The sequence below is a fragment of the Coregonus clupeaformis genome, chromosome 15 (genome assembly GCF_020615455.1).
Source record: "Coregonus clupeaformis isolate EN_2021a chromosome 15, ASM2061545v1, whole genome shotgun sequence".
In the NCBI taxonomy this organism is placed as follows: Eukaryota; Metazoa; Chordata; class Actinopteri; order Salmoniformes; family Salmonidae; genus Coregonus; species Coregonus clupeaformis.
In genome coordinates, this window is record NC_059206.1 from 8,020,835 (window position 1) to 8,038,675 (window position 17,841).

General features: G+C 41.2%; 1 protein-coding gene across 1 annotated transcript in view; it reads right to left on the reverse strand.

Annotated features, from left to right (window-relative positions):
- Positions 1 to 15,286: 15,286 nt before the first annotated feature.
- Positions 15,287 to 17,841, reverse strand: part of mapkap1 (MAPK associated protein 1) — a 102,371-nt gene continuing 99,816 nt past the window's right edge. Inside the window, exon 11 of the mRNA XM_041897337.2 lies at positions 15,287 to 16,023. Within this exon, the coding sequence (XP_041753271.1) occupies positions 15,901 to 16,023 (123 nt within the window). The 3' untranslated portion in view covers positions 15,287 to 15,900. The remainder of the gene's footprint in view (positions 16,024 to 17,841) is intronic.

Sequence of the window (17,841 nt, forward strand, 5' to 3'; positions counted from 1 at the left end):
CCTCTGGTCTCAACCCCGTTACCATCTTCAAACCTGTTACCCTAGTCTCAACCCTGTTACCATCTTCAAACCTGTTACCCTAGTCTCAACCCCGTTACCATCTTCAAACCTGTTACCCTAGCCTCAACCCTGTTACATTACAATTTTGTGATAAACTTTTGGAAAGGTTATGAAATACGAATGTAATGTTTGTTGAGCTCAGTCTGAAATGTTTAGAGCAATCATGATAATATTGATTTTTGTAAAAATTCTGAAGAGAAACCATACTTTTGATTTTAAAAAATGATGCGGCCACTGACACACAAAGTGTACATTTTAGATGGATCGTGGCCCATGAGTCAATGTTTGAATTAACAGCTTGGTACCTTCACAAAGACTTTGTGAAAGTGTGAGATTTTATAATGTTTTTATATATTTGCGATTATTGAATTTGTTTGAGGGACTTACATTAGCTAATTGGCATGTCACAGTAACCACCTTTCTATCCACAGATTTTATGCGGTCACACCATATAAAAAATCACCTCAGCTGTGATGGAAACAGGACGTTGAAATGCCTTTATGCGTAAATATTGACATAATAACCATCATATCGAAGTAAACTTGGAGTCACGCAATGATACGTTGTGTGGTCCTCCCACTACGACTCGGGAAACCATGCAGTTTATTAGGCTACAGATGAAATCACTTATGAACTTCAAAAGGGTGGAGAAATTGTACGGTGATCTTGATCTCCACGACCAAACAGTAGATGGTGCCATAGAGCTTTAAAAAATAAAAACACGCCTGGCAACAATGAGAGGAAAATGTTGTAACTATTGTGAATCAAACCGCTGTGTTAGAGAGAAGTGTGTTGAGACAGTTTTGATGGTTCAGGAGACAACGACTCGTCCAACTTCTACTCTTTATTTGATCTAACCCTTCAATCCAATAGTAGTAGAGTTCTGTACATTTTGTAATGGTATGTAGGTATGAGGTTGGGCTGGGCTAGGTGGTATGTAGGTATGAGGTTGGTTTGAGCTGGGCTAGGTGGTATGTAGGTATGAGGTTGGGCTGGGCTAGGTGGTATGTAGGTATGAGGTTGGTTTGAGCTGGGCTAGGTGGTATGTAGGTATGAGGTTGGGTTAGGCTAGGTGGTATGTAGGTATGAGGTTGGGCTGGGCTAGGTGGTATGTAGGTATGAGGTTGGGTTGGGCTAGGTGATATTAGGTTGGTTTGGGCTGGGCTAGGTGGTATGTAGGTATGAGGTTGGGTTGGGCTAGGTGGTATGTAGGTATGAGGTTGGGTTGGGCTAGGTGGTATGTAGGTATGAGGTTGGGTTAGGTTAGGTGGTATGTAGGTATGAGGTTGGGTTGGGCTAGGTGGTATGTAGGTATGAGGTTGGGCTGGGCTAGGTGGTATGTAGGTATGAGGTTGGGTTGGGCTAGGTGGTATGTAGGTATGAGGTTGGGTTAGGCTAGGTGGTATGTAGGTATGAGGTTGGGCTGGGCTAGGTGGTATTATGTTGGTTTGGGCTGGGCTAGGTTGTATGTAGGTATGAGGTTGGTTTGGGCTAGGTGGTATGTAGGTATGAGGTTGGGCTGGGCTAGGTGGTATGTAGGTATGAGGTAGGTTTGGGCTGGGCTAGGTGGTATGTAGGTATGAGGTTGGGTTAGGCTAGGTGGTATGTAGGTATGAGGTTGGGTTGGGCTAGGTGATATTAGGTTGGTTTGGGCTGGGCTAGGTGGTATGTAGGTATGAGGTTGGGTTGGGCTAGGTGGTATGTAGGTATGAGGTTGGGTTGGGCTAGGTGGTATGTAGGTATGAGGTTGGGTTGAGCTAGGTGGTATGTAGGTATGAGGTTGGGTTAGGCTAGGTGGTATGTAGGTATGAGGTTGGGTTGGGCTAGGTGGTATGTAGGTATGAGGTTGGGCTGGGCTAGGTGGTATGTAGGTATGAGGTTGGGTTAGGCTAGGTGGTATGTAGGTATGAGGTTGGGTTGGGCTAGGTGGTATGTAGGTATGAGGTTGGGCTGGGCTAGGTGGTATGAGGTAGGTTTGGGCTGGGCTAGGTGGTATGTAGGTATGAGGTTGGGTTGGGCTAGGTGGTATGTAGGTATGAGGTTGGGCTGGGCTAGGTGGTATGAGGTAGGTTTGGGCTGGGCTAGGTGGTATGTAGGTATGAGGTTGGGTTGGGCTAGGTGGTATGTAGGTATGAGGTTGGGCTGGGCTAGGTGGTATGAGGTTGGTTTGGGCTGGGCTAGGTGGTATGAGGTTGGGCTGGGCTAGGTGGCATGAGGTTGGTTTGGGCTGGGCTAGGTGGTCTGAGGTTGGGCTGGGCTAGGTGGTATGTAGGTATGAGGTTGGGTTGGGCTAGGTGGTATGTAGGTATGAGGTTGGTTTGGGCTGGGCTAGGTGGTATGAGGTTGGGCTGGGCTAGGTGGTATGTAGGTATGAGGTTGGGTTGGGCTAGGTGGTATGAGGTTGGTTTCGGCTGGGCTAGGTGGTATGTAGGTATGAGGTTTTAGGGTCTTGTGGGTGGATGTTATTGTTATTGTTTACACAATTTCACTTCAATTGAGGAAGACAGATGTTTTGCGTAGAGGAAATATCATAATTCCAAACCTCTCTCGTATTCACACTCTCACACGAACGTCAATCGCAGCACTCTTGCTAAGACATTTCACTTGCCGTCAGAACTATTCAAAGCTGTCTCATTTATTTTAGTGGTGATCGGTTGAAGCACCCATTAGGGAGACAGTGTCATTTCTTTAATGTTTACAAATAACAAAGAGTACCACAGCAAGTGGTTGCCTCCAGACTTCTCATAATGGTTCGAGGCCCATGAGTCGATGTTTGAATTAACAGCTTGGGCCCTTCACAAAGACAAGGGGTTGTCAGACAACGGGGCTGTTAGACATGGATCTATACCAACGAGCCCAGGTCATTTCCGTTTCCTTTGTGTGACGGAGATGATTTCATATGGTCTATTGTGCCAACCCTTCAGGGCTAGAGGCTTGGAGCTCTGGCCCTTAGAGTTCACTGTTAGTCAAAAGGGTTCCAAAATGGTTCTTCGGCTGTCCCCATAGGAGACAGGGTTCTACCTGGAACCAAAAAGGGTTCTTCAAAAAGTTCTGCTATGGGGACAGCCAAAAAACAATTTTAGGTTCTAGATAGCACCTTTTTCTTTTTCCTATGAGTGTTGAAGTTATTAGAGATGCGTTGGAAGATGCAGCCCACCGGAGCGACTTGGCTCAAGAACCATCTACTCCAGCTTTAGGAGGTGATGACTGAGGTGACTACATGATGTGGAAATCAGAAGTTTAGGCCTAGATTAAATCTGTATTGCGAAAGATGCGCGCTATAGCGCAATTTAAAGGCAATGTTCCCGTGTTAGTGGAGACTGGATTCACGGTAAACGCTGCATATGTTGGTTCATTCGGAAATTACCTTTACATTTAAATTGCGCTGTAACGCGAATCTTCCATGATACGGACTGAATCTAGCCTTTAATGTGTCATGGGTTTGGTTTGGAAAAAAAGGTCATGACTATTGCACCACCAGGACAGTTGGTCTGAAAAAAGTTAACTTTTATCCCCTAGATGGCAGGCTTGCTATTCGTGAACAGAGGAATTTATTCATGAACAACGCTTTGATACAGTATGAGAAAATGTTTTGTTTTAATAGCAAAGAAATGATCACAGGATCAGTAAATGGTAGTGCAGTGTACTGTTAGGCATCACTGTAATAGTGTTCAAAATAAATGGAACATTTCAAAATATTCCTTGAATGACTTCAGCAATAACAATGACATCAATAGATGTGGAAACATTCAGGGCTACAGTCTGTGATCTGGGAAGCTGTTTAAAAAGGGGCAATCTGCAATTTCAAACAATAACAAAACGTTACCCTGCCACTTTTGTGGTAAACAGCTGAGCGAAATGTAACCACTCAAACTCATAGACAGAGCTATGGGTACGAGGACTGACCACCAATGATATCAAAATTAGGCCTAGATTCAATCAGATCAGCGTTATCCTGCGGTAACTGACAACCGCGTCACATGAATAGAAATCCCATGCAGCTGTGTTACAAGTTCGAACCCCGGCATGTGTGATGTAATCTACACCTCAATTAGGGTGATAGAAATCCTTATTATTTAGTTCCCCAGCCCCAATCCAAAAGCTGTATACCAGTGCTGCCATTTTGTCAACAACAACAAAAAATATCTTAAATGTTATTTTTAATGTTAGTTCAATGTCAGTTTAAATGGATCTCAGTAGGAAGTGGTGTTTTGGGACATTACGAATGGAGCCACATTTCCGGAATTCACTTTGAATGTCTTTTGATTCGCAAAACAAGTTGCTAATTATTTGGCGCTCACTATTCATCAATGGTGGCTCGCCATTTTGGAATGTCTACACGCTAATCAATAGTGACACTGACAATATACAGTGTGAACGTACGAAACTGACATAGTACCGAGTAGAATCCTGCGTAAAAAGCTGAACTGACATTGTGGCACTGAGAATGTGTACCAAAACCTAACTGACATGGCCTGGAGAATGTACCGCGGTAGCTCAGCACGAGGGTGTGAAGTATGTGTGTTATGACAGAGCTGGTTTGCCAGAGGTGACGAGAGATGTTAGATAAGACAACAGACGGACCTGAGATCAAGAGAACAGCAGAATCCATTTTTTTTGTGTTACACCGGGGTGATGCAGTAACGTCATTGTGCGTTACGACAAATGTTTGAGGACATTTCAGAAATATTTTTCAACTGTGCTCTGCGTCTGTCCTACAATAGAACAGAAATACTCAACTCATCCAAAGGGCTCACATCCAAACCAATGTTAAGCTGTATTAGATAAAACATCACATTTCATCGAATTGTATAATATAATTGTGGTATGATGGAACACTTGGACCAGAAGAGATGGCAACCCACGATTTGGGTTTGTATACAAACTAACGGGAGCATGGACTAAACTGTCTGCCAATAACAATCACTTCACAGTGACAGAAATCTGTGCTCCCTTAAACATTCACAAATGAACATCCACATCCAAGCTTTCATTTTGTGATTTTTGCAGTTTTACCGGTTAATTCATACAACTGCAGAGATGACAGGGGTGCAGAGCAGGAAATAAAGCCCAGCAGAGCAGGAAATATACTTATCCTCCTCTCTTTCCCTCCTCCTCTGCCCTGCAGGTATTTCAAGTGCTAACACTCCTTTCCACAGCACTGCTGCCCACTGAACCTTGCCAGCCTGAAACTGAACCTTACCAGCCTCACACTGAACCTTACCAGACGCACACTGAACCTTACCAGACGCACACTGAACCTTACCAGACGCACACTCACAGGGCCAAGGAATTCTGTCTGCCAATGTTGTCCTGGGTGAGGGTAGTAGTAGCAGAGGGATCCATTTAGGGTCAAGCCCATTACATGGCCGGAGAGTATGCCACAGCGACTACATGTGAATGTGTGCGCTCACTTTTCAGCATGTCTGTATTGCATAGTGTATTGCATAGTGTATTGGGTTTGGTGTATTTGTATACTGATCTCAAATGAATGAATTTCTTTGCAAATGGACAATAACGTTATTGTGACTTATTCCCTATTAGGGGTGAACAAAATGACTCCAGTGGGTTAAGGTAAGGGATCCATTTGGCTTTTAAAATGGATCTACTGTGCTGACCTGTGTGTGAACCTGACTTGAGCGGTGCCACCCTTTTTGCCACATTATTGCATTATGTCTGGCATTACTGACCTGTGATAAAGTTCTATACAGGCATGCTGTTACCAGTTAATATAGATTACAAGTAAATATAGATTACCAGTTAATATAGATTACAAGTAAATATAGATTACCAGTTAGTATAGATTACCAGTATATATAGTTTACCAGTAAATATACATTATTAGTTCATATTTTTACCAGTAAATATAGATGACCAGTTAATATAGTTGACCAGTAAACATAGATTACCAGTTAATATAGATGACCAGCTAATATAGATGACCAGTTAATATAGATGACCAGTTAATATAGATGACCAGTTAATATAGATGACCAGTAAATATAGTTTACCAGTAAACATAGATTACCAGTAAATATAAATGACCAGCTAATATACAGTGGGGAGAACAAGTATTTGATACACTGCCGATTTTGCAGGTTTTCCTACTTACAAAGCATGTAGAGGTCTGTAATTTTTATCATAGGTACACTTCAACTGTGAGAGACGGAATCTAAAACAAATATCCAGAAAATCACATTGTATGATTTTTAAGTAATTAATTTGCATTTTATTGCATGACATAAGTATTTGATCACCTACCAACCAGTAAGAATTCCGGCTCTCACAGACCTGTTAGTTTTTCTTTAAGAAGCCCTCCTGTTCTCCACTCATTACCTGTATTAACTGCACCTGTTTGAACTCGTTACCTGTATAAAAGACACCTGTCCACACACTCAATCAAACAGACTCCAACCTCTCCACAATGGCCAAGACCAGAGAGCTGTGTAAGGACATCAGGGATACAATTGTAGACCTGCACAAGGCTGGGATGGGCTACAGGACAATAGGCAAGCAGCTTGGTGAGAAGGCAACAACTGTTGGTACAATTATTAGAAAATGGAAGAAGTTCAAGATGATGGTCAATCATCCTCGGTCTGGGGCTCCATGCAAGATCTCACCTCGTGGGGCATCAATGATCATGAGGAAGGTGAGGGATCAGCCCAGAACTACACGGCAGGACCTGGTCAACGACCTGAAGAGAGCTGGGACCACAGTCTCAAAGAAAACCATTAGTAACACACTACGCCGTCATGGATAAAAATCCTGCAGCGCACGCAAGGTCCCCCTGCTCAAGCCAGCGCATGTCCAGGCCCGTGTGAAGTTTACCAATGACCATCTGGATGATCCAGAGGAGGAATGGGAGAAGGTCATGTGGTCTGATGAGACAAAAATAGAGCTTTTTGGTCTAAACACCACTCGCCGTGTTTGGAGGAAGAAGAAGGATGAGTACAACCCCAAGAACACCATCCCAACCGTGAAGCATGGAGGTGGAAACATCATTCTTTGGGGATGCTTTTCTGCAAAGGGGACAGGACGACTGCACCGTATTGAGGGGAGGATGGATGGGGCCATGTATCGCGAGATCTTGGTCAACAACCTCCTTCCCTCAGTAAGAGCATTGAAGATGGGTCGTGGCTGGGTCTTCCAGCATGACAACGACCTGAAACACACAGCCAGGGCAACTAAGGAGTGGCTCCGTAAGAAGCATCTCAAGGTCCTGGAGTGGCCTAGCCAGTCTCCAGACCTGAACCCAATAGAAAATCTTTGGAGGGAGCTGAAAGTCTGTATTGCCCAGTGACAGCCCCGAAACCTGAAGGATCTGGAGAAGGTCTGTATGGAGGAGTGGGCCAAAATCCCTGCTGCAGTGTGTGCAAACCTGGTCAAGACCTACAGGAAACGTATGATCTCTGTAATTGCAAACAAAGGTTTCTGTACCAAAAATTAAGTTCTGCTTTTCTGATGTATCAAATACTTATGTCATTCAATAAAATGAAAATTAATTACTTAAAAATCATACAATGTGATTTTCTGGATTTTTGTTTTAGATTCCGTCTCTCACAGTTGAAGTGTACCTATGATAAAAATTACAGCCCTCTACATGCTTTGTAAGTAGGAAAACCTGCAAAATCGGCAGTGTATCAAATACTTGTTCTCCCCACTGTAGATGACCAGCTAATATAGATGACCAGTTAATATAGATTACGAGTTAATATAGATTACCAGTAAATATAGTTTACCAGTTAATATAGTTCACCAGTAAATATACAGTTGAAGTCAGAATTTTACATACACCTTAGCCAAATACATTTAAACTCCGTTTTTCACAATTCCTGACATTTAATCCTAGTAAAAATTCCCTGTCTTAGGTCAGTTAGGATCACCACTTTATTTTAAGAATGTGAAATGTCAGAATAACAGTAGAGAGAATTATTTATTTCAGCTTTTATTTCTTTCATCACATTACCAGTGGGTCAGAAGTTTACATACACTCAATTAGTATTTGGTAGCATTGCCTTTAAATTGTTTAACTTGGGTCAAACGTTTCGGGTAGCCTTTCACAAGCTTCCCACAATAAGTTGGGTGAATTTTGGCCCATTCCTCCTGACAGAGCTGGTTTAACTGAGTCAGGTTTGTAGGCCTCCTTGCTCGCACACGCTTTTTCAGTTCTGCCCACAAATGTTCTATAGGATTGAGGTCAGGGATTTGTGATGGCCACTCCAATACCTTGACTTTGTTGTCCTTAAGCCATTTTGCCACAACTTTGGAAGTATGCTTGGGGTCATTGTCCATTTGGAAGACCCATTTACGACCAAGCTTTAACGTTCTGACTGATGTCTTGAGATGTTGCTTCAATATATCCACATAATTTCCCTTCCTCATGATGCCATCTATTTTGTGAACTGCACCAGTCCCTCCTGCAGCAAAGCACCCCCACAGCATGATGCTGCCACCACCGTGCTTCACGGTTGGGATGGTGTTCTTCGGCTTGCAAGAAACCCCCTTTTTCCTCCAAACATAACGATCGTCATTATGGCCAAACAGTTCTATTTTTGTTTCATCAGACCAGAGGACATTTCTCCAAAAAGTACGATCTTTGTCCCCATGTGCAGTTGCAAACCATAGTCTGGCTTTTTTATGGCGGTTTTGGAGCAGTGACTTCTTCCTTGCTGAGCGGCCTTTCAGGTTATGTCGATATAGGACTCGTTTTAGTGTGGATATAGATATTTTTGTACCTGTTTCCTCCAGCATCTTCACAAGGTCCTTTGCTGTTATTCTGGGATTGATTTGCACTTTTCACACCAAAGTACGTTCATCTCTAGGAGACAGAACGCATCTCCTTCCTGAGCGGTATGACGGCTGTGTGGTCCCATGGTGTTTATACTTGCGTACTATTGTTTGTACAGATGAACGTGGTACCTTCAGGCGTTTAGAAATTGCTCCCAAGGATGTACCAGAATTGTGGAGGTCTACAAATTTTTTTCTGAGGTCTTGGCTGATTTCTTTAGATTTTCCAAAGAGGCACTGAGTTTGAAGGTAGGCCTTGAAATGCATCCACAGGTACACCTCCAATTGACTCAAATGATGTCAATTAGCCTATCAGAAGCTTCTAAAGCCATGACATCATTTTCTGGAATTTTCCAAGCGGTTTAAAGGCACAGTCAACTTAGTGAATGTAAACTTCTGACCCACTGGAATTGTGATACAGTGAATTATAAGTGAAATAATCTGTCTGTAAACAATTGTTGGAAAAATTACTTGTGTCATGCACAAAGTAGATGTCCTAAACGACTTGCCAAAACTATATTTTGTTAACAAGAAATTTGTGGAATGGTTGAAAAATGAGTTTTAATGACTCCAACCTAAGTGTATGTAAACTTCCGACTTCAACTGTAGATTACCATTAAATATAGTTTACCAGTAAATATAGATGACCAGTTAATAAAGATTACCAGTTAATATATTTGACCAGTAAATACAGATTGCCAGTTAATATAGATGACCAGTAAATATAGATTACCAGTAAATATAGATTACCAGTTAATATACTTTACCAGTAAACTATAGTTACCAGTTAATATAGTTTACCAGTTAATGTAGGTTACCAGTTAATATAGTTTACCAGTTAATATAGGTCACCAGTCAATATAGATTACCAGTTAATAATAATATAATATGCCATTTAGCAGACGCTTTTATCCAAAGCGACTTACAGTCATGCGTGCATACATTTTTTTTTGTGTATGGGTGGTCCCGGGGATCGAACCCACTACCTTAGCGTTACAAGCGCCGTGCTCTACCAGCTGAGCTACAGAGGACCACTGGTATATTAACTGGTAACATATATTAACTGGTAACATATATTAACTGGTAAACTATATTACCAGTAAATATAGATTACCAGTTAATATACTTTACCAGTAAACTATATTACCAGTTAATATAGATTACCAGTTAATATAGTTTACCAGTTAATATATGTTACCAGTTAATATATGTTACCAGTTAATATAGATTACCAGTAAATATAGATTACCAGTTAATATAGATTACAAGTAAATATAGATTACCAGTTAATATAGTTTACCAGTTAATATAGATTACCAGTTAATATAGATTACCAGTAAATATAGATTACCAGTTAATATAGATTACAAGTAAATATAGATTACCAGTTAATATAGTTTACCAGTTAATATAGATTACCAGTAAATATAGATTACCAGTAAATATAGGTTACCAGTTAATATAGATTACCAGTTAATAGAGTTTACCAGTTAATATAGGTTACCAGTAAATATATGTTACCAGTAAATATAGGTTACCAGTTAATATAGATTACCAGTTAATATAGATTACCAGTTAATATAGGTGACCAGTTAATATAGGTTACCAGTTAATATAGATTACCAGTTAATATAGTTTACCAGTTAATATATTTACCAGTTAATATATGTTACCAGTTAATATAGTTTACCAGTTAATATAGATTACTAGTTAATATAGTTTACCAGTTAATATATTTACCAGTTAATATATGTTACCAGTTAATATAGATTACCAGTAAATATAGATTACCAGTAAATATAGGTTACCAGTTAATATAGATTACCAGTTAATAGAGTTTACCAGTTAATATAGATTACCAGTTAATATAGCTTACTAGGTAATATAGTTTACCAGTTAATATAGATTACCAGTAAATATAGGTTACCAGTTAATATAGATTACCAGTTAATATAGATTACCAGTAAATATAGATTACCAGTTAATACTGCTTACCAGTTAATATAGGTTACCAGTTAATATAGATTACCAGTTAATATAGATTACCAGTAAATATAGATTACCAGTTAATACAGTTTACTAGTTAATATAGATTATCAGTAAATATAGATTATCAGTAAATATAGGTTACCAGTAAATATAGGTTACCAGTTAATATAGATTACCAGTTAATGTAGATTACCAGTTAATATAGGATACCAGTTAATATAAATTACCAGTTAATATAGTTTACCAGTAAATATCGATTACCAGGTAATATAGATTACCAGTAAACGATATTACCAGTTAATATAGATTACCAGTAAATATAGATTACCAGTTAATATAGGTTACCAGTTAATATAGATTACCAGTTAATATAGATTACCAGTTAATATAGATTACCAGTTAATACAGTTTACTAGTTAATATAGATTATCAGTAAATATAGGTTACCAGTTAATATAGATTACCAGTAAACGATATTACCAGTTAATATAGATTACCAGTAAATATAGATTACCAGTTAATATAGGATACCAGTTAATATAGATTACCAGTTAATATAGATTACCAGTAAACGATATTACCAGTTAATATAGATTACCAGTAAATATAGATTACCAGTTAATATAGATTACCAGTAAACGATATTACCAGTTAATATAGATTACCAGTAAATATAGATTACCAGTTAATATAGGATACCAGTTAATATAGATTACCAGTTAATATAGATTACCAGTTAATATAGATTACCAGTTAATATAGGTTACCAGTTAATATAGTTTACAAGTTAATATAGATTACCAGTTAATATAGGTTACCAGTTAATATAGTTGTGGTCCTCTGTAGCTCAATTGGTAGAGCATGGTGCTTGTAACGCCAGGGTAGCGGGTTCGATCCCCTGGACCACCCCATACATAAAAATGTATGCACACATGACTGTAAGTCGCTTTGGATAAAAGCGTCTGCTAAATGGCATATATAAATATATATGTTAATATAGGTTACCAGTTAATATACTTTACCAGTAAACTATATTACCAGCTATATATATAGATTACCAGTTAATAAAGGCTACCAGTTAATATTGTTTACCAGTAAATATAGATAACCAGTTAATATGGATTACCAGTTAATATACTTTACCAGTAAACTATATTACCAGCTATATATATAGATGACCAGTTAATATAGATTACCAGTTAACTGCTGTAGCTTCACTTATTTCCCTTCCTGTGTCTCAAAACGTTGGATCCCCTTAACATTATTTTGTTCCTTTCCACCAATAAACAGTAGTGTTGTGCAAAGCGGATTTGCTCACCATGACAACTACCCAACAGCATTACCCATCTGACCCCAAAAATAAAATGGACATAGCCATTTTTGTCACACTGCTTCATACAGTGCCCATTGACACAGCACAGGGTGGTGTGATGGCAATTTGGTGCTCTGTGGAACATTTGGTTGCCCTCTGGCCTAAGAGTCACTTCCTGGAGAGAGAGAGCTGATCAGGGTGACATGGAGGATTAGTGGGACTGGGCATCACCCGAAAACCGCCCGAGGTGAAAGCCACTGCTCCTGGTCCACATGAGGGACACACACACACAGACACACAGAGAGACAGCCATCTATATAAGTCACAGCTCGCTAGTCTTGGAAGAAATTAGTTTTTCATAAATGACACCAACTGTATTTTGTTAAAGCAAACCGATAATTCTGTCTGATAGCAACAGCAAATGACACAGTATGTACACAAACTCATTTGTTTCAAATACCTTCTCCATATCTGGTAAATGGTATTTATTCTGCGTAAAGAGACTGTTCAGACCTGTTTAGAAATGTGTTTTCTTTCCAGAAACTTTTGCAGATTGATCTTGCAAATGGAATAGTCCCGAAAGTGCACACCATACCCGTCTGGCACTCCAGGCAGGCTCAATCAAAAGCTCAAAGTAGAATCTCAAATCCTACTTGAACCCAGGTCTGGTAGGGATAGTGAGAGGCGTTCCAGCTGGACTGTGTTGACCTCCTTCAGTGATCCTGGCTGGGAGCATCAGCTGTGACCCCCAATGACATTACATAGCTATCTTAAACCAACAATAAACAACAATATATAAACAGCAACTGCTATCATTATTTTGCTGTCAGGCGCATGACGAGCAACTTGATGCAAAGTGTGACCCTACAACGCTATGGCAAATGTATTTTTCAGAGAAAGATGTTAGCAACCCTCGTGAAATTCAATTCCATGATATTGTAAAAGCCACAATCTGTGAAATGTGCACATGCACATACGTATAAGTTTTAGAAATGACTAGAAATCTAGACTGCGGCTTTACAAGATTAACATTTGGACTAAGTTTATCAAGGATCTGCCTGGCCACAAAATGTATTAATGAGAAAGAACAAGATGGGCTAGTAGGAAACACTTGAGAACTCCAAGATATTCGGAGCCGGACAAATTGCAACTTCATCAACTTTGGGAGTTTAACCATCGGCGGAGGGTGGGGAGTGACGGGGGGGACATCCACTTCAGGAGCCACCGAGGCATCAGCTTCGTCCCGCTTATTTCCCGGGCTGGAAACTGACCGGCCGGTTTGTGTTAGAGCCCCCCAGGAGTCCCATTCATTAAACATCACTTATACACCACGCTGAGAGGAGAGAGAAGCCAGACAACACACCTGGCCCCATCCTCCACATCGCCTCCCTCTTACTTAGCATGGCAGGAACTCAGGAAAAGGGACAGATTTCATAGGCATTTGTGGTTTGCTTTAAGATGGGAGGTTGGGACTGAATATGTTGAGAAGACAGCTTTGAAGTTTGCCATGCAACAACAACTAGTAGTGTGTGGTGGGGGAAGTCTCCTTTTTTCATGTGCTATTTTTGTATTTTTATACCCTGCCCCTGTGAGGATCTGATGTTTACACTACATGCCGAAGGATCATTAAAGTTGTATTGAATTTGAATTGACAATAGGTGAAATGGTGCATACAGACATGGATTATGGGTGGAAAGCTCTGCTGTACACTTCTATCAGCAACATTGCCCTGCTTCGTGTCTTCTGAAGGGGCACTTCAAGCTATTCTGTTGCAGATGACACTATAAGAAACATGTTTTTAAAGAGAAAGGCCAGAGAAAGGCAAAGGCAACGCATATGAGCAGAATTTATATAATGTCATTGTATTAAACAACATCAACAAAAATGCTGTAAAAATGTCATACATTCTCTATCTGCCTCCCATTGGGACAGTCGGAACAAACATGATCTGTTCAACAGACAGTGCTTCATTCATTATTTTACAGTCCATAGATACAATGCAGAAAAATAATAATTGTATAGGTCACAGTAAAAAGTACAGGTAATAATTTCCTTTTTTTTTTTTTTTTAAATCATAAAAATCTGTCAGGTCGTACCCCTTCCTAACCCCTCGCTACCTTTGCTCACAATAAGTAGTTTTGAGAGTTTTCTTTCAGACTCGAAAGTATGGAAATGCCTTGCTTACATAATCACAGCAACTCAGCAGAACTGGCATTGATTGGTAGTGAGCCCCTATTTTAAAGGTTTCAGGCACTGAATGTACTATGGCCAAAGCAGGTTTCGTCATATCATTTAATTAACCCTGAATGTAATCGTTATCTATATACAAATAAAAATGCAAGGATGTTCCCTTTACATACCAATGTACAACATAAGTCTGATTAAGTTTACATCTTGATACATAGAGAAGAGTAGAAGCGAGGGATTTAGTATTTTCATTGTCCTGATGCCTTCGGTTTTCACTCGAGCCATCGGTATGCATTCGACACTAAAATGTAGAATTGATTTGTAGGCAGTGGATGAACAAGGTTTAGTTGATTGACACTGGTGTTAACGCAACACCGTGGTCCTCTGACCCGTCCAGAGTTCATGGGATTGATGACAACAGGGGGGGATGAGTTGCATTCCTTCATCTCTTTCAGAAGAGGATTACAAGTCCCGCTTTTTCTTGTTTTCTATGTCTGCACATTCGTAAAAGGACAAAGTTAACTTTAGCTCTGATATGGCTGACGAGTGGAGACCCTTCTGTGAAGACATGGGCGTTTAAGAGGCAGCTCTTTAATCATCTAGGACCATGATGCATCTCCCTCATAGCCACAGAAGTAAGGATACTGCAGTACCCCCTGATAAATCTAAATAAAATAATAATACAAATATATTTTCCACAAAATTAGTGAACTAGGCCTTTATTACTGTATGAGCAGAGAACTAACCCCCCCAACCAAAAACATCTCGCCCCCAACCAAAAACTATCTTCCTGCCCCCCAACCAAAAACATCTTCCCCCCAACCAAAAACTATCTTCCTGCCCCCCCAACCAAAAACATCTTCCTGCCCCCCAACCAAAAACATCTTCCCGCCCCCCCAACCAAAAACATCTTCCTGCCCCCCCAACCAAAAACATCTTCCTGCCCCCCCAACCAAAAACATCTTCCTGCCCCCCCAACCAAAAACATCTTCCTGCAGCCATGACCTCCCTCTCTTTTTATTCCTTATAATCTCTTCCTCTATTCTATCTCTTTGATTGTGACACTCTTCCCTTGGCCTTCAGCTCCCTCTGCTGTGTTCAGCCTCACTGTGCGAGTCAAGTCAGTCAGGCTCCAGACAGTGGCTCCAGGGTCCGGGCTCCAGACAGTGGCTCCAGGGTCCGGGCTCCAGACAGTGGCTCCAGGGTCCGGTCTCCAGGGTCCGGGCTCCAGACAGTGGCTCCATGGTCCAGGCTCCAGACAGTGGCTCCAGGGTCCGGGCTCCAGACAGTGGCTCCAGGGTCCGGGCTCCAGACAGTGGCTCCAGGGTCCGGGCTCCAGACAGTGGCTCCATGGTCCAGGCTCCAGACAGTGGCTCCATGGTCCAGGCTCCAGACAGTGGCTCCAGGGTCCAGGCTCCAGACAGTGGCTCCAGGGTCCGGGCTCCAGACAGTGGCTCCAGGGTCCGGGCTCAAGACAGTGGCTCCAGGGTCCAGGCTCCAGACAGTGGCTCCATGGTCCAGGCTCCAGGGCCGGGGCTCCAGACAGTGGCTCCAGGGCTTCTCCTCTACTGACCTGACTTCTTCTCCTTCTGAAAGCTGAAACTGGTGCGCCGGCTCAGTTTACGTTGCTTCTGGGCAAAGTATTCCGCCCGCGACGTGCTGGCCCGAGACTCCAGGATGTAGTTCACCTGAGAATGAAAAACAAGGGATTGTGGGTAGTGTTTCAATTACAATAATATGTAGAAATATACGTATACTACGCTACATACAGTGGGGGAAAAAAGTATTTAGTCAGCCACCAATTGTGCAAGTTCTCCCACTTAAAAAGATGACAGAGGCCTGTAATTTTCATCATAGGTACACCTCAACTATGACAGACAAATTGAGATTTTTTTTCTCCAGAAAATCACATTGTAGGATTTTTAATGAATTTATTTGCAAATTATGGTGGAAAATAAGTATTTGGTCACCTACAAACAAGCAAGATTTCTGGCTCTCACAGACCTGTAACTTCTTCTTTAAGAGGCTCCTCTGTCCTCCACTCGTTACCTGTATTAATGGCACCTGTTTGAACTTGTTATCAGTATAAAAGACACCTGTCCACAACCTCAAACAGTCACACTACAAACTCCACTATGGCCAAGACCAAAGAGCTGTCAAATGACACCAGAAACAAAATTGTAGACCTGCACCAGGCTGGGAAGACTGCATCTGCAATAGGTAAGCAGCTTGGTTTGAGAGAAATCAACTGTGGGAGCAATTATTAGGAAATGGAAGACATACAAGACCACTGATAATCTCCCTCGATCTGGGGCTCCACGCAAGATCTCACCCCGTGGGGTCAAAATGATCACAAGAACGGTGAGCAAAAATCCCCGAACCACACAGGGGGACCTAGTGAATGACCTGCAGAGAGCTGGGACCAAAGTAACAAAGCCTACCATCAGTAACACACTACGCCGCCAGGGACTCAAATCCTGCAGTGCCAGACGTGTCCCCCCTGCTTAAGCCAGTACATGTCCAGGCCCGTCTGAAGTTTGCTAGAGTGCATTTGGATGATCCAGAAGAGGATTGGGAGAATGTCATATGGTCAGATGAAACCAAAATAGAACTTTTTGGTAAAAACTCAACTCGTCGTGTTTGGAGGACAAAGAATGCTGAGTTGCATCCAAAGAACACCATACCTACTGTGAAGCATGGGGGTGGAAACATCATGCTTTGGGGCTGTTTTTCTGCAAAGGGACCAGGACGACTGATCCGTGTAAAGGAAAGAATGAATGGGGCCATGTATCGTGAGATTTTGAGTGAAAACCTCCTTCCATCAGCAAGGGCATTGAAGATGAAACGTGGCTGGGTCTTTCAGCATGACAATGATCCCAAACACACCGCCCGGACAACAAAGGAGTGGCTTCGTAAGAATCATTTCAAGGTCCTGGAGTGGCCTAGCCAGTCTCCAGATCTCAACCCCATAGAAAATCTTTGGAGGGAGTTGAAAGTCTGTGTTGCCCAGCGACAGCCCCAAAACATCACTGCTCTAGAGGAGATCTGCATGGAGGAATGGGCCAAAATACCAGCAACAGTGTGTGAAAACCTTGTGAAGACTTACAGAAAACGTTTGACCTGTGTCATTGCCAACAAAGGGTATATAACAAAGTATTGAGAAACTTTTGTTATTGACCAAATACTTATTTTCCACCATAATTTGCAAATAAATTCATTAAAAAATCTTACAATTTGATTTTCTGGATTATTTTTCTCATTTTGTCTGTCATAGTTGACGTGTACCTATGATGAAAATTACAGGCCTCTCTCATCTTTTTAAGTGGGAGAACTTGCACAATTGGTGGCTGACTAAATACTTCCCCCACTGTAGCTTGTACAATTGGTTATTTTTCACACAGAAAAAAACGTATTGGTGTTGATGGGATGGTCAAATGTCAAATAGTCACAATTAATAATCAATTTGAAAATCCAAAAAGCAGGACATATTGCTTTTTCAAGTGGCA